This window comes from Syngnathoides biaculeatus, chromosome 4, assembly GCF_019802595.1.
Source record: "Syngnathoides biaculeatus isolate LvHL_M chromosome 4, ASM1980259v1, whole genome shotgun sequence".
Taxonomy (NCBI): Eukaryota; Metazoa; Chordata; class Actinopteri; order Syngnathiformes; family Syngnathidae; genus Syngnathoides; species Syngnathoides biaculeatus.
The window spans coordinates 30,224,394-30,246,112 of NC_084643.1; the positions used below are offsets into that span (position 1 = coordinate 30,224,394).

A 21,719-nucleotide genomic window follows, 5' to 3' on the forward strand; every position below is an offset into this window, starting at 1 on the left:
TATGCCAACTTAATGGAAAATTGTACAGCATGTTGCCATTATAATGAACATTGTACAGCACCAGACTGTGGTAAATGTTATCCACTCAACATCCGTCATTGCAGCCTGGTCATCCTGGAAGGGGGATCCCCCACATCTTCAGTCCCTCCCCAAAGCTTTTTTTCCCCTCTCAAATGGGGTATTGATGTTTTCATTGCCCAAGTGGGGGTGGCGTGTGTTTGGGGGTGGGGTTAAGGGTTTTGTGATTGTGGCCGTTAGATATAAACTTGACTTGATATTCCATGAGAAGGGGAACACTAAACGATCGAGATAAACGATCGTGAGATTATTTTGTTGTTTTAAAGCTTGTCAATATAGCCATAACCTTTGACTCAAAAAAATACTTATGAGACGTTTAAGGCCCCAAGCAATTGCTTCTGTTTGCCTAACGCTAAGTCCACACTTGGCTATAACTCTAGACACATCTTACAATTCCCTAAATTTATTGAGACAAAGCGAATATTAATCAAATAATCCCCCCCAAAAAAAGTTATGAAAAGTGGATACATAGGTTACTTGTCATTTTGCAGAAGCAGATGTAATTCTTCTGTCACTCCACGATATTGGAGAAGGAGCTTCATTTTGACAAATGTAGTCCTTTGCTGTCATTTGAGGCAATTATGATACAGTATAAAGATTGAAATCAATCAAAAAGGCAACACAAAAGTTCTTCTAAATGACAATTTTATTTTAGCTATACAGTTATTAAATATTGTTGTTACAGTTTCAGTTCCATTTGTATCGAAATATGCAGTAAAAAAAAACAAAAACAGAACTGAATCAGAGATGCCAAGAGTCCAGCTGAGCAGTACAAAATCTTGATCTGTCAGATGTCCCATCAAGTATGAATGTAGTATGACAGATATGATGGCAACATTTTTAAGAGGAATAAAAAGTACAAGCATAATGTACTATTTACAAAGTGCACAAAATTAAAGTTTAATCTTACCAAGAGAGAAATGAACCGTAGACTTGTGAAAGCATACACACAGAACTGAACAGATGCCCAATCCCTCATCAATCAGTTGCTGTGACGTTAACACTAGCAATCATAGGTTCAACATGGTCCACCGCCATACATAAATTCAGGCTTGTGTGCCAAAAATAAAAAAAAAAATAAGGGAATGGCATTGTGTGAACATTGACATTTGCTTATCTCAGCTTTTATAGTAAACCAAGTCATTAGTGCATTGAAATAGCTTGTTTGGGTTTCCTCGGCAATAAAAGGGTAAGTAAACCATCAACAATGGAACCAGAAATGCCAAGCAGACAAGAATGTGAAAGTAAAAGGGAAGAAAAAAAAAAAGACTATTAATGCTAAGCTATGACAAAAGTTATTATCCATGTACATAGGTGGTGAGTTAGTAGGACTGGTATTCATTCAATCACTGTTCAGATAAACTGAAGAAAACAAACCCTCTTCATTTTTACTCTTCTGGAATTGAAAAAAAAATGATTCCAGGTAACACTCAATGCCAAGATGGGCATTAGTAATTCAAAAAGACAACTGTAAATTTGTTATAGTAATATTTATACAAGCATTATCTTTAATATGAGCTACAGATATGGATTTTGACATCCTAAAACGAAAAAAAGAAGCTGTCAGAATGAGGAGACTTCTTGACATGTTCTTTTTGAAGAAAGAGAAGATAATTCACCTTTGAAACTAACTGCTGCATAGTGACTCTAATTTGAGAGTAAAACGATTGGATGACAAATTTACAAGATCAGAAGAGGCAATGCAATAAGGTGCGGAGATAATCTCTGCGAGTCCATCTCGGCGATATATATACTAAACATTTGGCAACACCTGCACTGCAGTTTGTCTCACAGTTCTTCAGTGACAGCTGATATGTGCAAATATCATGTATAATATATACATACTGCAATGATTTAAAAACAAAAAAAAGAAAAAAAAAATCAACATCAGTTGTATTGGAGAGTGCAGTCCAGTTCAGATCAAGGCTGTTAGTGAGAACATCAGCATCCTTGTGGCCGGTTCAGAGGTCTCCAATAATTATTTGCAAAAGGCAGCAAAAGAGTCAGATACACACTCATACACAGGCTGTTCTAAAGACAGTATGTCTTCTACTTTCTCTTGCACTCGCATACTGTAACAACGTGCAATTGTGCAACATGTTTAAAAAAAAAAAAAAAAAAGTCCAAAAACAAAATCCAAAACCACTGGGTTTTAGTTCATGAATTGTTCATGGTTCACAGTTGCAGTAGACAGAACGGGACTGAACTGAACTGGAGGTCCAAAGTAGGAGAGGCGGTTTATCATAAAATTCTACCAACAACACTTCCACAGAGGCAAACAATGCCTGCATCCTAACGAAAAATAGCCATGATGATGATAAGTTATAAACAGAACAAAATCAACCACAAGTTTGATCTCCACAGATGTTTCTACCTCTACAAATTGACCAACTCGTGTGCAACAAACTGCTTGAGTCTCTCTAGATATTGTCCATAGAGTTCCACGTCGTTGTGGCCAGCCCCTTCTACCCACAGCGGCTCTACGGGGCGCTGGCAGCGCTCGTACAGCGCCAGGCCGTGGGAGAAGTCGATGACTTCATCATCCGTGCCGTGGATCACCAGGACCGGTGAGGTCACCTTTGAAATCTTGTCAATACTTTGGAGAGAAAGAAAAGTCATCTTGACTTTTGGCAAACATTTACATAGCACAACAATGATAACAATTCATGGAGGTTTTGGAAAAATCTAAAGACGACAAGGTGACAAAGCCTGCTGGTAGAGATCCGACGCGGACCATATAATTACACTTTTGATCAGAGATATCCATTTTAATCAATAAGGTACTACAGGGTTAGGCAAAATATGGTCCACGGGCCTCACACGGACGCTCTGTTTGTTAATGTCACCCACTATCAGGAGACCTTTCCATATTTATTACATTAATTTAACCATTTTATTCTAAAGGTGGTGACTAAAAACATTTACTCATTTAGCTCATTAAATAACTGGCAACTGTTCACTTTTTCAACTAGAAAATAAATCTATAAAGTATATACTTTTTATATTAGATAATTGCTTAATTAAATGTAATAACTACCGGAGACCTTTCCATATTTATTACATTAGTTTAACCATTTTATTGTAAAGGTGGTGACTAAAACATTTACTCATTTAGCTCATTAAATAACTGGCAACTGTTCACTTTTTCAAATAGAAAATAAGTCTATACAGTATATACTTTTTATATTAGATAATTGCTTATTTAAATGTAATAACTACAAAATGATACTTTATTTTACCTATTTAAATTATGACAAATATAAATAATTAATGACAGTATTAACATAATGCTCTGGGTTGCAAAAGAGAGAGCCTTTAAAGATGTTTGTGTTTCTATATTTACTCAGCATCCTGCTGCTATGATGTCACTCTATTTACTGAGTCCATGCTGCTATAAGCCTAACTGCCAAGAGCTACACACCCACTCACCAAATCAGGGTGTAAGCACACTGAACAGTGCCCATGTGGACCAAACAAATCTGTGATGAAAACGAGGCTTTGGAAAAGTAATTAGAGCTACCAATAATCACCACCATTTTTTTTTTTCGTTGACAAGACAAACTCTGTGAATAACTGAAGTACACCCATTACTGTATTTAGGCAGAAGCCACGACAGTGGTAATTTGACATGAATGACCCGACTTACAGGTTTTGAGATGACGGCTAAACATCGCAGAGGTAAAAGAAGAAAGAAGGAGAAGCCATCATAGTTGCTAAACTAACATGACGTAGTTTCTATTCTCCGTGCATGAACAATCCAGTTCAGACCGATGAGTTGTTTCATTGGCACTGTGCATTGCATTTGGAAATTGCCCCCAAGGATGAGACAGACTTGTGTTGCCCCAAGATTTGTTCTCTGATTTCATGGCCTATTTCTTTTGATTTTTCCATGATTTCAAACAAGGAAGCTGAGTATTTGTGGTGTGGCCTTAAATACATCCCCAGGTGTGCCATCAATTAACTCACACGTCAGTTAAACTATCAGGCGCTTCCAAAGCCATGACCTCATCATCGGGGCTTCTCCATGTTATTTAAAGACACAGTACGTTTGTGTCTGTAAACGCTTGACCTCTAAGAAATTAATAAGATTCTCAAAGAAATTCACTCATTATTGTCGCATTTAACAAAATTACATAATTTCAGTGATCTCGACTCACCTCGAAGAGGAGAGGTTTGGTCTGATTAGACTTTAGACAGTGAGACAAAAAAATGAAACGTGTTTTTGCACAGTGTATGTAAATTTCTGGCTTCAACTGTAATATACCTGCTTTGTTCACTACAGTTGAAAACAGACTCAAAGGCTAATTCAAATATATTTTTAATGGGATGTTGAAATCTCATACTTAGAGTACTTTGATTCACACTGCAATTGCGTCTCCCAAAAAGGTTTATGAAATAGATACATTGAAATATAATAAACATAATCACAACATTTGAGAAGGTGGGATGGTGTACAATTGATTAGTATGTCTGCAGATTAGTTCAGAGGACCGGGGTTTAAACTTGGTTTTGCCTGTGTGGAGTTTCCATGTTCTCCCTGTGACTCTGGTTTCCTCCCACATTCCAAAAACATGAATGGTAGATTAATTGAAAACTTGAAATTTTCCGTAGTCATGAATGTGAGTACAGACGAAATACAAATTACTAACAGATATTGGTCTGATCTGACTTAGGTAATAATCGTATATACTTGACTTATTTTGTGGTATGGAATGTTAGAAAAGGCTTGATGAAGGGAAATTACGCAAACAGAAAATCTGCAACAGTACATAAGTATGAGGAAAAACTGACATAAGTACCCCCCCCCCAAAAAAAAAAGGAATTGTACTCCAATTTAATAAAGTAAATTCTAAAACGAAAATCCAATAAAAATATATATAGGATTTAAATCACAACATAACCACTGCTTAACTTAAACATAGTCTTTATTTGACTAGACTGAAAAATAAACTAGAAACCCATTAAAAATAATCAAGAAATAATAAATTGTACTTTGAAAGTGGAAAATAAAGTTACAATTAAGTTACTTTTTTTGTTTACTGTGAGTACATAGTATATCATTTGCTTTCTCCACATGCGGCAATAATGTTTGAACTTTTTGATGCAAATGGGACTGAATTTGATTGGAAATCACTGTTCCAGCTGTTCATGTCTTGGCCTCTGAGGGGCAGCGTGATAAACGCAATGAGATACACGCAGTAACAAGAGTCATGATCAAATATTGAAGAATATATGATAGAGAGCACTATCATATTGCTTGTTTCTATGTGGTTATTTGTGATCATTTTGAGAGATATGTGCCATGATTTCAGTACAAATTTTTGTATGTCAATGGTTTTTCATTCATTGCATATTAGTATTGAGCTAGTGATTTTTCTGAACCAAAAATGAAGAAAGAAACTAAGGCTGTGATCCATTTCAACATTCACTTAGTGTAATTCTTTTGTAATGTAAGTTTGGTTTTACAGTGAATTTAAACTGGAAAGTCAAGAAAAGACTTTAACAAGCAACACTCAATTCTTACTCCTTGCTACTCTGTTAGCATCTGAGCAACCTGTTGTGACCACATAGGATCTGCGTAAAGTCTGGGTGTTACTGGATAAGTGATAAGTCCTAGGGCGGAGCATGGAATGGACTGCTTGTGTAAGACTGATGAAAACCGAGATATTAGCTCCAGTCCAATTCGATCTGATACTCATTTTTTTGCTGACAGCAGACCAATTTCTGATTTCAAAGATTGAAGTGGGTTTATCTTTTAATACATTTTTAAAATATATTCTATAAGCACTTTGTGCGCAGATGTTTTAAAACCGCAATAGTTGAGTATTCCATCCATTTTCTCAGCCGCTTATCCTCACGAGGGTCACGGGAGTGCTAGAGCCCATCCCAGCTGTCAATGGGTACGAGGTGGGGGACATCCTGAACTAATTGCCAGCCAATCGCAGGACACAGAGACAAACAGCCACACTCACAGTCACACCTACGGGCAATTTAGAGTGTCCAATTAAAGGGCTACTGTCATGAAATGGATGATTTTTAGTATATTATTAATGAAAAAATGGCAGCCAATATGGGCCCGTGCGTTTTTTCCCCACCACAAAACATGATTTTGACGTATACAGCTTTTTGTAACTCCCGCCATGAAAATCCTCTCGAGGGATTTGTTTTCGAGAAGAAGCCGGAGGTGATGTAAAGGACAGACCCCCCCCTCAAGTGGATTCGTTTGTTTCCATTAGTTTTACCTCCAGAAAGGTAGCTCTTTGTTCCTTCGTGTTAGCCAAAATGCCAGCTCGTTGCATTGCTGGACATTGTTTGAAAAATCGGGAGGATGGATTTACCCTTCATAAGTGTGCAAGACACCCGGTTCGTCGTGAAAAATGGATTGCACTGGTGCAGAGGACGAGAGCTTCGTGGGTTCCAAATAACAGGTGGGTGTGTAAACAGCTACTTTAAAAAAAAAAAAAAAAAAAAAAAGTTTGGGGCGGACTACGTAATCGGTCTCTTATAACGTAACAACAGATCCGGGCTACGAAATATGTCGATGTGCGCGTCGGACGGCGTCGGGCTGCTGCGTCGCTTCGGGCTCGCGGACAGCGGCGGCGCTGAAGAACCCAGCCAAGAATGGCTCACTCAGCTGCGTGCGCGCAGTAAAGCGTACCAGCTTGACGGTGTTGTTCATCGCGTACTGTGGCGTCTATGAACAACCCCACTAAAGCAGCACGGCTCGGTTCTGTCTCACTCACCCGTGTGCAACCACAACGCAGTAAAGCGCCCCTGCTCGAGGGTTTTGTTCATTGCGTACTGCGGCGGCCTTGAACAACCCCCTAAAGCACCACGGCTCAGGTCCGTCATAAGCCACACCGGCCGGCTGCGATGAGCCGCAATGGCTCATCTCCGCCGTGGAATTGGATCGGACACGGATGCAGTTTGGCCGTGATCGCATATCATCTGAATATGGCTCGAAACAATAGTGTAATATTGCCCCGAGGGCTCGAAACAATAGTGCAATATTGCCCTGGTAACTTCCCTCGGTTGTGTGGTGCTCTCCTTTTCGAAAAGAGCTTCCGTGTCAGAAGGAGTGTGTTCGTCTCCCGTACTTAGGGTGCACCGCGTGTTTTCATTGGCAAATGTCACGGACGGACAATGCAGCCAATATGGCGACCACTTGGATATCGTAGAATGACACTTCTGCAACTTTGCGCATGGATGACGCGCTCTCTGCTCACATGTATTTTTCCGTATAGACATTGAAGTGAATAATGTTATATGTATTTTTCATTACAATATCCATTTTAGAATGTTTTCGGGATGACACTTGGGCTTTAAATGTTGCATGTTTTTGGGATGTGGGAGGAAACCAGAGTGTCCGGGAAAAAAACCCACGCGGGCACAGGGAGAACATGCAAACTCCACACAGGTGGGTCCACAATTGAACCCGGGACCTCAGAACTGTGAGGCCAACGCTTTCCAACTGATCCACTGTGCCGCCAGTTGAGTATTAATTGGCATAATTTCTTTCAGTTGTTCAGTTTTCAGTCTTGATTTCTTCATTCATGGTATGCTGTTTTGGCCAAGAATGTACATTCATGAATCACTAAAAAAGTTACAGTCATTTTTTTGTTCATGCTTTTCCCACTGCAACAGATTAATGGCAATTCATCTAAGTCTGGAGAGATGTTTTGTCATGAGTTTTTGTGAGTTACAAGCCTCGTCAAAGAATGAATTTAACTTCTAAGTCAAAGCACCACTATCTATCTATCTGTGGACTTACTTGGGAAAGGCATCAAAGCAGTAAGTCTTCTTGGTATCAGGGAAGGCCACCCTCATGCCGGAGGTGAGTGGGGAGTGCAGGATCACTGCGGCACTCTCGTAGCGAGAAGCCAGGTCCACAGAAGGCACGGTGCCAATACTCTGGCCATACACAATGACAGTTTCTGGACGGATGCCATACCTGCAAGAAGAGACATGTTTGGTTAAATTATGTTTGGTCTGCCGCACACGCTGGCGACCATCCAAATTGGCCATCTGATATAAAAACAAACAGCTTGGTGTATTTGGAAAGCGGTGTTAAATGTTGCTTTAAAAGAAGTAAAAGGAAAGACTCCTATTTATAATCACAGTTCTCAAATAAATTGTGGTTATAAAATTTACCTTCAGAAACACAGATCCTTCTCCATGAGCAGACATACTGTACACGCATATGCGCACACGCACAAACACCTGCGGACTAAATTAGTTACTCATAACTCACCAATTACTGCCTCTTAAATGAAGCACATGCAAGGACAATAAAGTACTTTTGTAAGGTGGGCAAAGTAGGGCAAGAGAAGACATTTCACAGCTGATTATTGCAAATGTGACACATTCTAGCAAGCAGCCAGTCAGCTGACTACCCAAAATCCAGCCGGAGAACACTGTTTCTCTGTTTCTACACCGCTCTACATGTGACCTGCCTGCTAGTATGAGGTAAAGTAGGTACTGCTTTTCATGTTTATAGATTTACAGGCAATGTTGTCACCAAAACATTGAATAAAGTAAAAAGAAACCCCAAATGAAACTACTCGTGCTTGGTTCTGCAGTGCTTACATCACAGGCCAGATGTGCCTGGCGCTGCCTTGTACATCGCGAAACACTCATGAACACCCAACCTGACTCGTGTACAGTGATAAAGTGGATTATGAACTTTGCAGAAATGCACACACTCAAAGCGCAAAAGTCCTCACATAAACTCTGGAACATACACTTCAGACTTGATAACACACACACACACACACGCACGCGCACACGCACACGCACACGCACACAGCTGTTCCTTTGAGATAGTCATTTTCAGTCATACACAGAAGGAAGTACTAAACGCATTGAGTCAGCAGACTTTCAACTAATGGGGGAGAGAGACTGATACGGTACAGAAAAGTGCACCCTTATGAGAGTACACTTAATTCTCTAGTGAGTTAAAAATCTGATTTCCATTAAATGTTTTGTATTTTACCAAACCAACCTTTTCTTGTATTTGGGTTGTAAAATTGTCCCTATGGATTTCTGAGTAAATATATGAAATATGAATTAAAGTCCTCCATGCATTCCTGAGTTTCAGATGTTTTCTGGTGAGAAGTCTGAAATCAGGTTATTTGAATTTCTCAAGCTTACCTACGTCACTAGCTAAGATTTCCATGTACCTCTCCGCACCGAACGAGCCCTGTCAACATAAATATTTCCTCGAACAAATGAGTCTTCTATACTGAAGAAACCAAACAGAGGAAAGGGGGCAGTCTAAGCCAAATATCACAAACCCAAATATAAAATGGGATCAAACTCAAATAAATTGACAAAAAGTAGGACTTAAATCAAGACTGATATTAACCTTTTAAATTATACATTTTTAAAAATTATTATAAGGGTCACAAAGGACAACTGACAAATCCCACATTTCTGTACCCTTTGGTTGGGGCGGTTAATTGGATAGTGGACTGTTGCCATTGAAGTCCGCTTTCTTCCACAACAAATGAAAATTATGATGAGGGTGTTTCTTTTCCAGGGTGTGTACCTTGCATATGCACTCTGTTTAATGAAGAGATGAATAACATGGTATCTATACTTGGGTGGAAACCACCTCTAGTCCAAAGTCAGTTGGGATAGGCTACTTCTCACCCACAACTGTCATGAGGATAAATGTTACAGGAAACAGATGGATGGATTACCATACAACAAGTTTTGTTGGTATGGTGTTGACGTAGATAAGCGGTAAAGTTTTACACAAAGTACAAAACCACAAAAGATATTTTGCTCTTAAAGTACAATTGAACTGCACTTAAATGTAATAAACTGAATTAAAAAATGTCAGTCAAATTGTGGACAGTTTGAACAGGAACTTAATCAGGATACAAAATAAATGTACTATAACTTCAATGGATGACACATCTGTTGTTGCTCATAGTGGACAAAGGGCCCGCTCAGGCGGTTAGTATGTTTGCTCAGATACCTAAAAAATTAGAGGGAACGTTTGTGTTGACTATTGTACTCGTGGTATTTTCCTGCAGGGATTAGTGACGTGATTCTTCACAGTTTTGCCCTTGTTTATGGTGAACCTTATCTGGTTGTGTGACAAGAATATTATCTCGTGATTATCAGATGTTTTCCTGTATCGCTGCAAAAACCTTCACTGCATAGATGTCACAATCAGATCCATGTGACACTAGTACCAGGTGGAGCCACCTATTTATCAGGTGACAGGATACAGTATGTCCCGTTAAACCAACATCATCAATTAAAATGACGACGCAAAAGGCGTAACCAGCATGCATGGAAGCGCAGTGGATGAAACAAAGTGTTTTCTGTTTAGGCATTAAGCAAATCTAGGAAAGCAGCTGCACTCGTGTGAAGTTGGCAGCATGACTTTTATAGGCTCTGAGCAATTCAGGCGAGCATACAAGCCTACAATGTGCTGTTGAACCTAGACTTGAATAGATCTTGCCCCGCCGTAGTCAGTCATGTGACCATGGTTACAGCCCTCCCCTTTCTATAATTTTGTCTCTGCACACAAGTTCAATCTTTTATGCCTCACATCCTCCCTTGTTCTTTGCCTCAGCCTCTTGGTTATCTGCCACTTTTTTTCCCCAGGAGTGAAAAATTGTTCCAACCCAGTGAGGAAGGATAGCAATAAATTATGTTTTGAAGACATCGTGAACATATGCGCAGACATATTTCTCAGATTTCTCATCCATTTTACTGCCCCATAAACACAGACCACATTCTTATCGCATTGTACACCGGTCAGTAAAAGTGTACTGTATTTGTTTCGTTGCTAACATGTTAGACAATAAGGAAAATAATTAGGCAAATAAATAATTAAATGAATTAATAATTAATAAAGAGTCTGCTTTGGGACCTCTATCCAATCAGACCCTGCAGCCTTTGTCCATTAGTCTGTAGGAGAAGAGCGCTATTTCAACCAAGCATCTGATTAGTAAGCGAGGAATTTTGGATCTATACGCTGATGGACCAGGAAGTGAGCGGCTTGTTTGTTTTTCTTGGACAGAGTGTGGGAAGGCCTGGGTCTGAATGCTCATTTGAAATCAGTTGCTAAGCTACCACTAAATATTCGACTGGCAGGTTGGACTGCTGGCATGCCTCCATTAGCGAGGGCAAGGAAAATGATACTATTCACTAGAAACGCACACACACACACATAGATAGTAGAGCATACCTTGCACATGCTACAACAGTAGCTTTACTCAACTTTAAACTTTAGTATGATAATTAGGGCTTTCCATTTGAGTCTGACTCAACAACTCCACCACTCCCTGCTCAGGTGAAAGAGCTTCTTGCCTCATTACAAACCAAACCACACACAGGAGGAGATTGTGTGTGACACAGTAGCGGTGGTTGCATATTGTATTAAGAGCAGTGGTACAACACTACCAACACAATCCTACATGACTTTTGCTGACTGTGGGGAAGAAACAAAACACTAATAACCTCAAGAGAAGTGCAATCTGACAAAACAGAATCTGGTTGCTTCAGAAAACGTATCGGGGCATTTTAATGACTTTTACATCTGAGTCAACAAAAGAGACATTGAACAAGGATGAAAGCAAATGTGAGGTCACACACCAAGACATTCTTGAGTTGTAGTCAGCAGGGTAGCACAAAGTGTGAAATTTCACAGTGTACGCTCACTTCTCACTGTCAGTGGAAGTATAAATAAATCACATTGGGGTGTGTGTAATGTATAATGGGGGCACAGGCCAGTGCAATGTGTAGGCCGGTGCCAAGTCCTGATAAATACAGAGGGCTGCGTCAGGAAGGGCATCAGTCTTAAAACTTTGCCAAACAAATATGAAGGTTCATCAAAAGAATCCCATACTGGATTGGCCGTAGCCCTGCTTAACAACACCCGCCCCCTGTCACCGTTAACCTGCGGGGCATCGGCGAAAATTCAGCTACTGTCAGTTGAAGACAAAGAAGAGGAGTAAAATGGATTCTTTGGCGAAGAAGAAGAGGAATGCACAGAGCCTACAACTAAATGTAGGGACATTGATTGTTGGGACTATGACAAGAAAAGCCCAGGAGTTTTTTTGACATGATTAGGAGAAAGGTTGATATATATTGTGCAACGAAGAAACCAGTTGGAAAGGGAGTAAGGCTAGAAGTTTAGGGTCAGAGTTTAAATCATTTTACCATGGAGTAGATGGGAAGAGAAATTAAGTAGGGGTTATTTTAAAAGGAAGAATGTCTTAGAGTTGAAAAGAGTATCAGATCGAGTGATGAGGCTGAAACTTGAAATTGAAAGTGTTATGTATAATGTGATTAGCGACTATGCCCAACAGGTAGGATGTGACCTAGAGTTGAAAGAGAAATTCTGGAAGGAATGAGATGAAATGGTTTTGAGCATCCCAGACACAGAGAAAGTTGTAATTAGTGCAGATTATAATGGACATGTTGGTGAAGAAAACAGGAGCAATGAAAAAGTAATGTGTAAGCATCCAGGAAAGGAACTTTGAGGGACAAATGGTGGTGGACTTTGTAAAGAGGATGTAAATGGCAGTAGTGAACACTTTTTTTCCCAGAAAACGCAGTAACATAGGGTGAACTACAAGACCGGAGGTAAAAGCACAGAGGTTGTGTACATTTTGTGCAGATAATGTAATCTTAAAGGAGGTAGTGGTAGGAGAGAGTGTAGCTCGACAGCATAGGATGGTGGTGTGTAGGATGACTCTGGTGGTGGGGAGGAAAGATTAAAAAAACAAAAAGGTAAAACAGAGAACCATGCAGTTAACCCTTGAATGTACTGTATTATACCATATTTAGTGTGTCAGGACAAAACATAATGAAAGCACTTCCTTCATTTTTTTGAAAAATGTTCTAGGGGTTGAAGCGATTACTCAAACATCTATGTTTAAACCTTGCAGCCTACTAAATCCTGATCCTCTTTGGTATTTTGTCTTCAAATTGGCCAATTTACAGTCGACTTTTGACTCACATGTCTGCTGCCGTCAGCGGACTATAACGCCCTTTTGGTGTGAAATGTCCAGCAGACATTCTTCCTACGTCAGAGAGTACGGAAATAAGATGGTTGTGATGACAACAGGAGATAGCCTTGTAAGGTTCTACGATTTGGATCACTAGATATGCATACCACAGGCAGTTGTGAACCACAGGACTGGCGGTGAGAAGCGGGGAAACACCACAAAGTGAAGCAGCCCATTTGCAGGCTGCTACTTATTTTTAAGTGGCAAGTTGTGTATACTGAAAACATTTGACATGGCCCGCAACGCTTTTTAATTTGGGGGAAAAGTGAAAAGTCGGAATGTTTGAAAAGCACGTCACATAATGGCGCAATTCACCAGCGAGTACCACTACAACCAATAATTAAGTTATATGTAGACCTTTTCTAGATATGCAAAGGAATTACAACTTTATCACTGAAAATTGTGACAATATCACTTTTCTTGATAACCTTATAATAATTCACCTTTATAAGAATAAAAGATTTGCTCCACTGTGGTCCCTTTCAAAGTCTTCTTCATTTAAGGCAATTTTATTCATCTTACTCAGTCATACAAATTCTTCTTCTTTTCCTTTCAGCTTGTCCCGATTAGAGGTCGCCACAGCGTGTCATCTTTTTCCATCAAAGCCTATCTCGTACATCTTCCTCTCTAACACCCACAGTCTTCATAATCTTCACAACCTCCAACAACCTTTTCTTTGGTCTTCCTCTCGTTCTTTTGCCTGGCAGCACAAATTATACTTGTGATTCTCCAGTAAACAACGCTCTTAAAATTGTCCATTTGCTCTTTGTTTTTTGGTCCTAAATTTCAACATTGCTGCAGGTAACATTAAACACCTCTTTTCACTAAATAAATCCAGATGACTAAGATTGGTAGGTCAATAACTTCCTCTCATAAAACAGCTCATCAAAGAATCAAGGCTCAAAACACCTTGTTGCTATATCAAAGTGAAGTTTTTTGGCGGGGTGGGGCAAGATTTGGTTATGGCACATCTTATAACTCACCTGCAAAGTTATTTGGACATTTAAATGTATTCCAAACATTGTGACATGATCTTGGGACAGCTGGGGATTAGTTGGTAGAGCGGGTCATCCAGTGACCAAAGGGTCACTGGTTATCTGGCTCTGACTGTCTGCCGAACACTAGACCCCTAATTTGCTTCAAGAGGGGCCTGGCAGTGCCTTGCACAGCAGTAAGTGACCATTAGTGTATTGAATGTGCGTATGAATATGAGGCTTTATAAAGCACTTTGGGCGCTGTGATGGTGTAGTTAAAGCACTAAATAGGTGCTATATAAGTTAACCATTTTACCAGTTGACAGAAAACAAAAGATGCACAAAAAGCTCCGGCTTCAAGTCAGACAAATTTAAATGTAAAGAATCTTCTTGGGAAATGTAACAGAAGTAGGTTGGATTCATTGAGGACACAGCTTGGTTCTTATCCATCCTTTTTAGCTGGAGCTGCTGTCCCTTGTTGTCTTAAAGCAGGAAATGCATAGAACGTAACCATTTCCCCATCCTGCTCCAAATAAACATAGGGGGACAAATATGTTGGAACTCACACATCAAATTTATAGAAGTTACACAGATGACCCCATTAAGGCTATAAAACCCACAGTAGTAATAGATAAAACTGGAGCATGAGCAACACAATATAGTCTGTTTTATGATGTTTGTGCACATCCCTTAGTAAGAAGTCATGGAGAGAATGCAACTATAGACCCTTTTCAGAAAAAAATTAAATACCATAGAAAAGGTTATTTCCATCATTCTTTTTAAAAAGTTAAATTTTTCATGCTTTATCGATTCAGGCCCAACAATTCAAACGACATCAAGTATTTATATATATTTACATAATTTGGGATTCCAGCTCATAAAACCTACAAAATCAGAAATGAGAAATTAGAATACTGTGAAGTAATCATTTACCTGTTTTTTATGAAAAAAAAAAATGGGGTCAATCAAATGCAAATCAATCAAATTATGGTACATTCAAAATGATATGTTCATCTTTAATATTTGATTGGGAATCCCGAATGAAAGTCTCACTTTGGTTTCATTGGAATAGAGGACATTAGACCAGGACCAATAGTCCCGTCCTTCTTCTCCTTGGCCCAGTTGAGATGCTTTGTATGTTTGCTCAGTCTCAGAAGAAACCTGAAATGATTTAAATTGTGGGCACTGAAACTATAATCCATGGTATTATGGAAATAAATGAAACTTTTCCATGACATTCAAATTCTTTGAAAATGGTCTTTATGTCAGTCATTCTCTATGTGCATAATTTCCTTCACCCTAAGGTTTTTATTCATTTGTGATATCACTAAGGGATGCATATCCTACTCAGACTGAAGAACATTTTTTCATTAATTTCAGGCTATGTACAATCTCAATGCATAAACCAGTTTCAAGGTGTACACGTTTCAAAATGACAACGTAAAAACATGCATTACATTTAAGCACACGGTTGTCACCCACGCATTCGCGCCAACACAACTAGCCAGCCAATGTGATCCTACAAACCAAATTTCACTCATCAGTCACATCAACACCACTGTGTCCACAACCAGCTCTCCACACAGTTTATCCTTAATTAAATTACCACATCATCAGGAACATGGCCATTGGCTCCAGTATATATGGCGTCGTTAAAAAGAAAATACAGTGATGCCGTAAGAGTTGAATACGTTCAGGAATCACGGTTCATTAGTCAAAACACTTAGTACCTCAAATCATCTCCCAATTGAAATGACAAACTGTTTTAGTTCTCCAAAAACACTGAACCAAAATGTTCTTAGGTGTTTTTTAGTTGGGGGAATTATTTTTTACTATTGTACGCTATAAAAACATACTGTAATGACAAAATTTAAATGAATGTAAAGAATTCAAGTTTGTGCATCATTATTTCATGCTCACCATGAAAAATAGTCTATTCTCAGCTCAGTAACCACCAGTAGTAATAGTCATTTTTTACAAAGGATAATATATGCTGCTGAATATTGATATAGCATCAATCTACACGTGTTCCTATGATTTTTATCTCATTTTGGTGAAGTTTTCTGCCACTATTTAGTGCTTAGAATATACATTTTTGCTTGTAACTAAAAAAGAAAATCAACTGAGTGGTAGTTTGTATCTGGGTGGGCGGGGGGAGGAATTCATAAATCGGGTCACTTGTAGGATTGGGTCACCTCTAGTTGAGGTATGTACCACTGGAATGCAATGTTTCTTGTGGATGTTGGACATTTACAGTGACTTTCCACTATCATACAGAAACATATTGTTAATTAATTGCCCATCTCATGCAACTAAATAACTAAGAATGTGTGAGGTTATGAGGTTCACTCTAACATGCATCAATGACTTTCAATCCTCCTTACCGTGAGCGGAGAGCCTGCCAAGCGGCATCAACATCAGCGTAAAGGTTCTTCTCTGAGGGTTTCCCAGAACTGGCACCATAACCAGAGTAGTCGTAGGAGAAAACATTGCAGTTGATCCGGGAGCCCAGACCAATGTAGAAGCTGCTCATTTGGCCCAAATCCACCGCGTTACCGTGGGAGAATAAGAGTGTGTAGCGGGCGCTGGGCGAACAGCGGACGAACATGCACGCAATCCGATTGCCCCGGGAGGTACGGGTCATGAAACACTCAATGGCTTCCTTTTCACGGGACGAGTATTGCCAGTCAGCACGCTCTGACAAGTGAAGAGTCCACCGGCTGCCGCTGTCGTCACACATTAGGCTGTAGGTGGGCTCAGGTGGCAGGAAGGCCAGTTTGGCCGTGATCTTGCTGGGGCACGGAGGACAGCAGAAGAGGCAACAAAGCTCGCTGAAGGATAGGTGGTTCATCCTTGAAAAACAAGAACAGATTTGTCACAGGAAAACAGGGTGTAAACCAATCAATGTATTCTTGACTGATGACCCCTTAAAGTAAAACGTAGATCATAAAAGTTTTCCCTTTCAAAGTAATCCCCCTGGAGTCCGACACTTTCCCATCCTTCTCTGATAGGCCTTCATGCACTCCTAGAAGGATTCATATGGAGGCTCCCATGGGCTCAAGCCATCAATCCATCCATTTTCCAAACCACTTATTGCCACTAGGGTCACGGTGTGGTGGAGCCTTTCCTAGCAGACTCTGGGAAAGAGGCAGGGTACACCGTGGACTGATCACCTGCCAATCACAATGGGCTCAAACCACACATCTTAATTTTATTTTATTGAAGAAAAACAATCCCTCATAAAGAAAGTACGATCATTAATTGTATTTCCACTGGGGGATACAGCACGATCGTGTAAAGATCAATGCACTGTATGTCTATGGACTTTGGGGCCTAAAAGAAGATTCGGCACCATTTGGACATTCGTGGCTCTCTTCAAAGAGTTTGGTAAGGACACAATCCCATCTGTAAATAGAGCAACTTCCCTGTCTGACTCGAAGCTCAAGCACTCAGGTATCAGTCACCCAGCACCCGAACCCCACCTAAGGCTACCTTTTGACTTATTTGATTCTCCTGAGAAGTAGAGTTGCCCGCAGGAAAGACTAACGCTGCAATTTATTGGGGGGGGGGGGGGGGGGAAATCGGGTTGGTCGAGGTGGTACAGCAGTTTCCATGGACACTTCACACATGTTTAAAAAGTCCCTTTGTAATTAAACTCTCTATGACCCAGTAGGCAGATGACATGCTTTTGTCCAGCTTGTCACTAATGCACAGTACAGTAAAACGGAAACTATGATAATGCTCCCTGTTATGCCAACTCTCCTGCAGTTAAAGATGGCCTTTTCATCAAAAGGGTAATATCACATACATATCATGTGCGACCATACTGTTGTCTAGGTTCTATAGGCAAGGTACAGAGATTAGGATTTTACCATCCCTTTGTCAACTTTGCATCTCTGTAGTGCAGAAAGCATGAGGTTGTTTCTGCTTGTGTGCTTCACTGCATGTGACAAACAAGAGAGAAAGCCTTCGTGTAGCATTTGCCACATGCCTTCAGGCCAATGCTTGTTCCACAATCATGTGAGCGCATTTTTAAACTGGCCATCTATATCAAAACTACATTAACAGGCCACATTAAGTAAAGATACAACGCAGAGTGCATTAACCTACTGTTTTCATAGACATCCCGTGTTTCAAAATATGTTTGTTATATTGGTTGACATTTGTAGTAATGTAGAAATGTTTACTGATTCATGTGAGGCCAAAATGTTAAACAGTTGGAATGTGTACAGTTCTAAACTAAACATCAATCATCTATCCATTTTATTTGCCGCTTATCCTCACAAGAGTCACGGGGAGTGCAGGAGCCTATCCCGGCTCTCAACGGGCAGGAGGCGGGGTACACCCTGAACTGGTTGCCAGCCAATCGCAGGGCACATCGAGACAAACAGTCGCACTCACAATCACACCTAGGGGCAATTTAGAGTGTCCAATTAATGTTGCATGTTTTTGGGATGTGGGAGGAAACCGGTGTGCCCAGAAAAAAACCACGCAGGCACAGGGATAACATGCAAACTCCACACAGGCGGGTCCGGGATGGAACCCGGGACCTCAGAACTGTAAGGCCAACGCTTTACCAGCTGATCCACCGTGCCTGAACGTCAACCATAATAACAAAATACATCTTGTGAAAAATTGGGTGAAATGAGATTTTTGGGCATCAGTTGACAGGCATGAAGGTTATGAGTTTGTCAATTTCAAACATATTTAAAGTGGGAATGGTCAAAGAAGTTGCATAGTTAAGATGTCCTTGGAAAGACAACACATGCCCTTGTTTTGGCGGTGTCACTCTAGCCCCTGCCTACCATCCTCCATGTGTGTTTGTGTTTTGATGGGTTCATGCAGTGTTTCTCCAACCTGCTCAGATAAAGGCCACAAAAATTTAAAACCACCGACTGTCAAAATATCAGCCCACTGCTCAAACTATACACAAGCTGAACCCAGGGAAAATATGGTGGAAAGGTCTCAAAAGGTACATATAAGGTTTTTATAATAACAGTTATGTGTAGAAACGTCTCAAACACACAATTGTTAAGCGTGACCAATCCAGGTGTACCCTCTTCCGCATTGTCAGCTGGCTCCAACTAAACTGTGACCCTAATGAGGACAAGTGCTACATAAAATAGATGATTACACTGAAATACTACTTTAACATCACCCGTATAGTGGTTACAAACTTAAGCCGGTCTCACAAAATTAATTTAGGAAACACATGGTGTTTCTCCCAATGTACGACTCCCCAGGTTAAGTGGGAAACACACATACCAAGAAGCAGACTGAATTTAACTTTTGGGCAGGTGGAACAGGAGCCACGTCAAAACCATGTGCAGATACTCATGCAAATTGTTATCTGACTGGACGTTATGCTCTGTAAAATGGACGATAACTTCTGCTTGTTGTGACGGCGGGCTGTCCGACAAGTACCAGGCTTCTTAAGCACTGTTGCTCGTTCTGCACTGTTTGGTTCCAGGCACACCAGTTGCACCGCTGTCACAAAGCCACTGCAGCAAGTCACATCAAGGTAAAAGAACCAAGCAATGGTGTGATGAAGTATCACTTTAGTTGTCCTGTTAGTTTTCCTAACTTGTGGGCTGCAGTCTTACGTTTCTCCATCCATCCATTTTCTTAGGCGCTTATCCTCACAAGGGTCGCGGGGAGTGCTGGAGCCTATCCCAGCTGACAACAGGCAGAAGCCGGGGTACAGCCTGAACTGGTTGCCAGCCAACCACAGGGCACACAGAGACAAGCAGCCGCACTCAAAATCACACCTAGGGGCAATTTAGAGTGTCCAATTAATGTTGCGTGTTTTTGGGATGCGGGAGGAAACCGGAGTGCCCGGAGAAAACCCATGCAGGGAAGGGGACGTGTTGAGGAAATTAGTAGTAAAATAAACACTAATGACTATTGCAAGATGTTGCAGGATGACCAAGTAGGCCTTGATTATTGGTTGTGGGTATGGGAAGGTACTCAAATGTAAGTTCTTGTACCTGGACTTGTAACTAATCTGGGAAAGAGAGAGGGAAAAAAAAGACAGCAGTATTGGTGCATCCCTAATATGTGTGGTTTTGTGCGATGTTGCGTTGATCTTGGTTTAATCTCACACTACAACAGCATTGAGCACACACGCACAGTATTTCCTCATCATATTTATGGTCTCTTAATGAAGTTGTTGCATCTTATGTTGAATGTGGATGAATGGATGAAAAAAAAAATGAATATATTTAACCAATCATGACACAGTTAATGAGGTGCTGTTGCTCATATCTGCCTCCGCTATCAAAGCATAGAGCCCTAAAAACATAGCACTTAAATATGGCTGTATGACATCTTTAAAAAAAATGTTAACATGTAAAACAATCACTGCGAATGCACACTTAAGCCATATTTGGTAGTGCTAACCTGAAAATGGTCACTTTAAAAGACATATGACGTTGTGATGCCGACAATGGGCAAATGTGTCAAATTCTAGTCAGTATTGAACCAAAGCTTCTTGGCTCACTTAAATTGAAGGTTTCCACAGGATGTGAGGGGTTCTGTTGCATTTGAATCGTTGAGAGGTGCCCTGCGTATTCATTTCAATTAGTAGAACCTTATTAACTTCCCCTGCTCGGATCGAGTGAAGGATACACGGATGGGGGACGTTAGTTTTCCACACTTAGTCGACCAAAAGGCTATTGTGTCACCAGCAAGTGGGCCAAAAAAAAAAAAGGCAGCCTTGCTAACATTGCTGCATTGCCGGGGGACTCTAAAATGGTGGGAAAGGGAGCAGTGAGCGAGCTTAAACTGATTCTAAACTGGTTGGTTGAGATTTCGGTGACTCGTCAGTGCTTGTTATGAGCGACCCACACCTATATGAGTCTTTTTTTTTTAATTTAAATAAACAAAACCAGAAGATCGGATACTGTCGGTCTGACATTACCTGTATATCGGCTGCTTCCCTTCCAGTCTTCAGGCGAGACCTTTGGCTTTAGTATATTCTCCTCAGACCAAGCCAATTAACGTATCTTCTTGTAGATGGCAAGAAAATGTGGAAATGTTATCCCGCGACACCCTCGTTGCTGTTCGGCGTTTTGCTGTTGACAGGCGATGTTGTGGGGTGAGGTCACTCGTGTTAAAAGCCTCCGTCTCCCACTTCAGGCAGCTTCCGTGACGGTTCCTTGTCCTCCGTCCGCTCGGTTTCCTCAACATAGAAGCCCGAATAATTGTTGACCAACTCGATCATACATAGAATTTCAACCAGCTTGAAGGCGGCATGGGTGAAGATAAAACAGTGGCTGAAATAAAAACTTATACGCGGTCTGGCATCAATCGGTGTTGGTTATTAACAAGCAGTTAACAGCAGTATCACTTGACTCATGAGACATCGCCGCTCAGATTGCTTATTTTGGCTCCTAGCTGATGAAGGGCGGTGACTGACAAGTTTGTCAACCAATTGTAGCTGCGCTGACAACACGAGCCCACCAATTGTACAGCGCGTGGGCCTTAATTAGGCGGATCCGAGAAGAGTAGACTTGACTGACGTATTTGATTTGATCACAATTACTATTGGCGGAAGTTGCTGCCACGACAGAACTGACATTTTGTTTTCGGATGGAGTCGTTTATTTGTGACTTCGTCCTTACGTTTTTTAAACGTA

At 40.6% G+C, this 21,719-nt stretch overlaps 1 protein-coding gene across 1 annotated transcript; it reads right to left on the reverse strand.

Moving 5' to 3' along the window:
* Positions 1-706: 706 nt before the first annotated feature.
* On the reverse strand, positions 707-21,504 carry abhd17b (abhydrolase domain containing 17B, depalmitoylase). The gene is made up of 4 exons (XM_061817346.1): positions 21,003-21,504; positions 16,468-16,935; positions 7,850-8,029; positions 707-2,674 (listed from the first exon to the last, which is right to left on the reverse strand). The coding sequence occupies exons 2-4, from the start codon at positions 16,932-16,934 to the stop codon at positions 2,455-2,457; spliced, it is 867 nt and encodes a 288-aa protein (XP_061673330.1). The 5' UTR covers position 16,935; positions 21,003-21,504; the 3' UTR covers positions 707-2,454.
* Between the last annotated feature and the right edge of the window lie 215 nt (positions 21,505-21,719).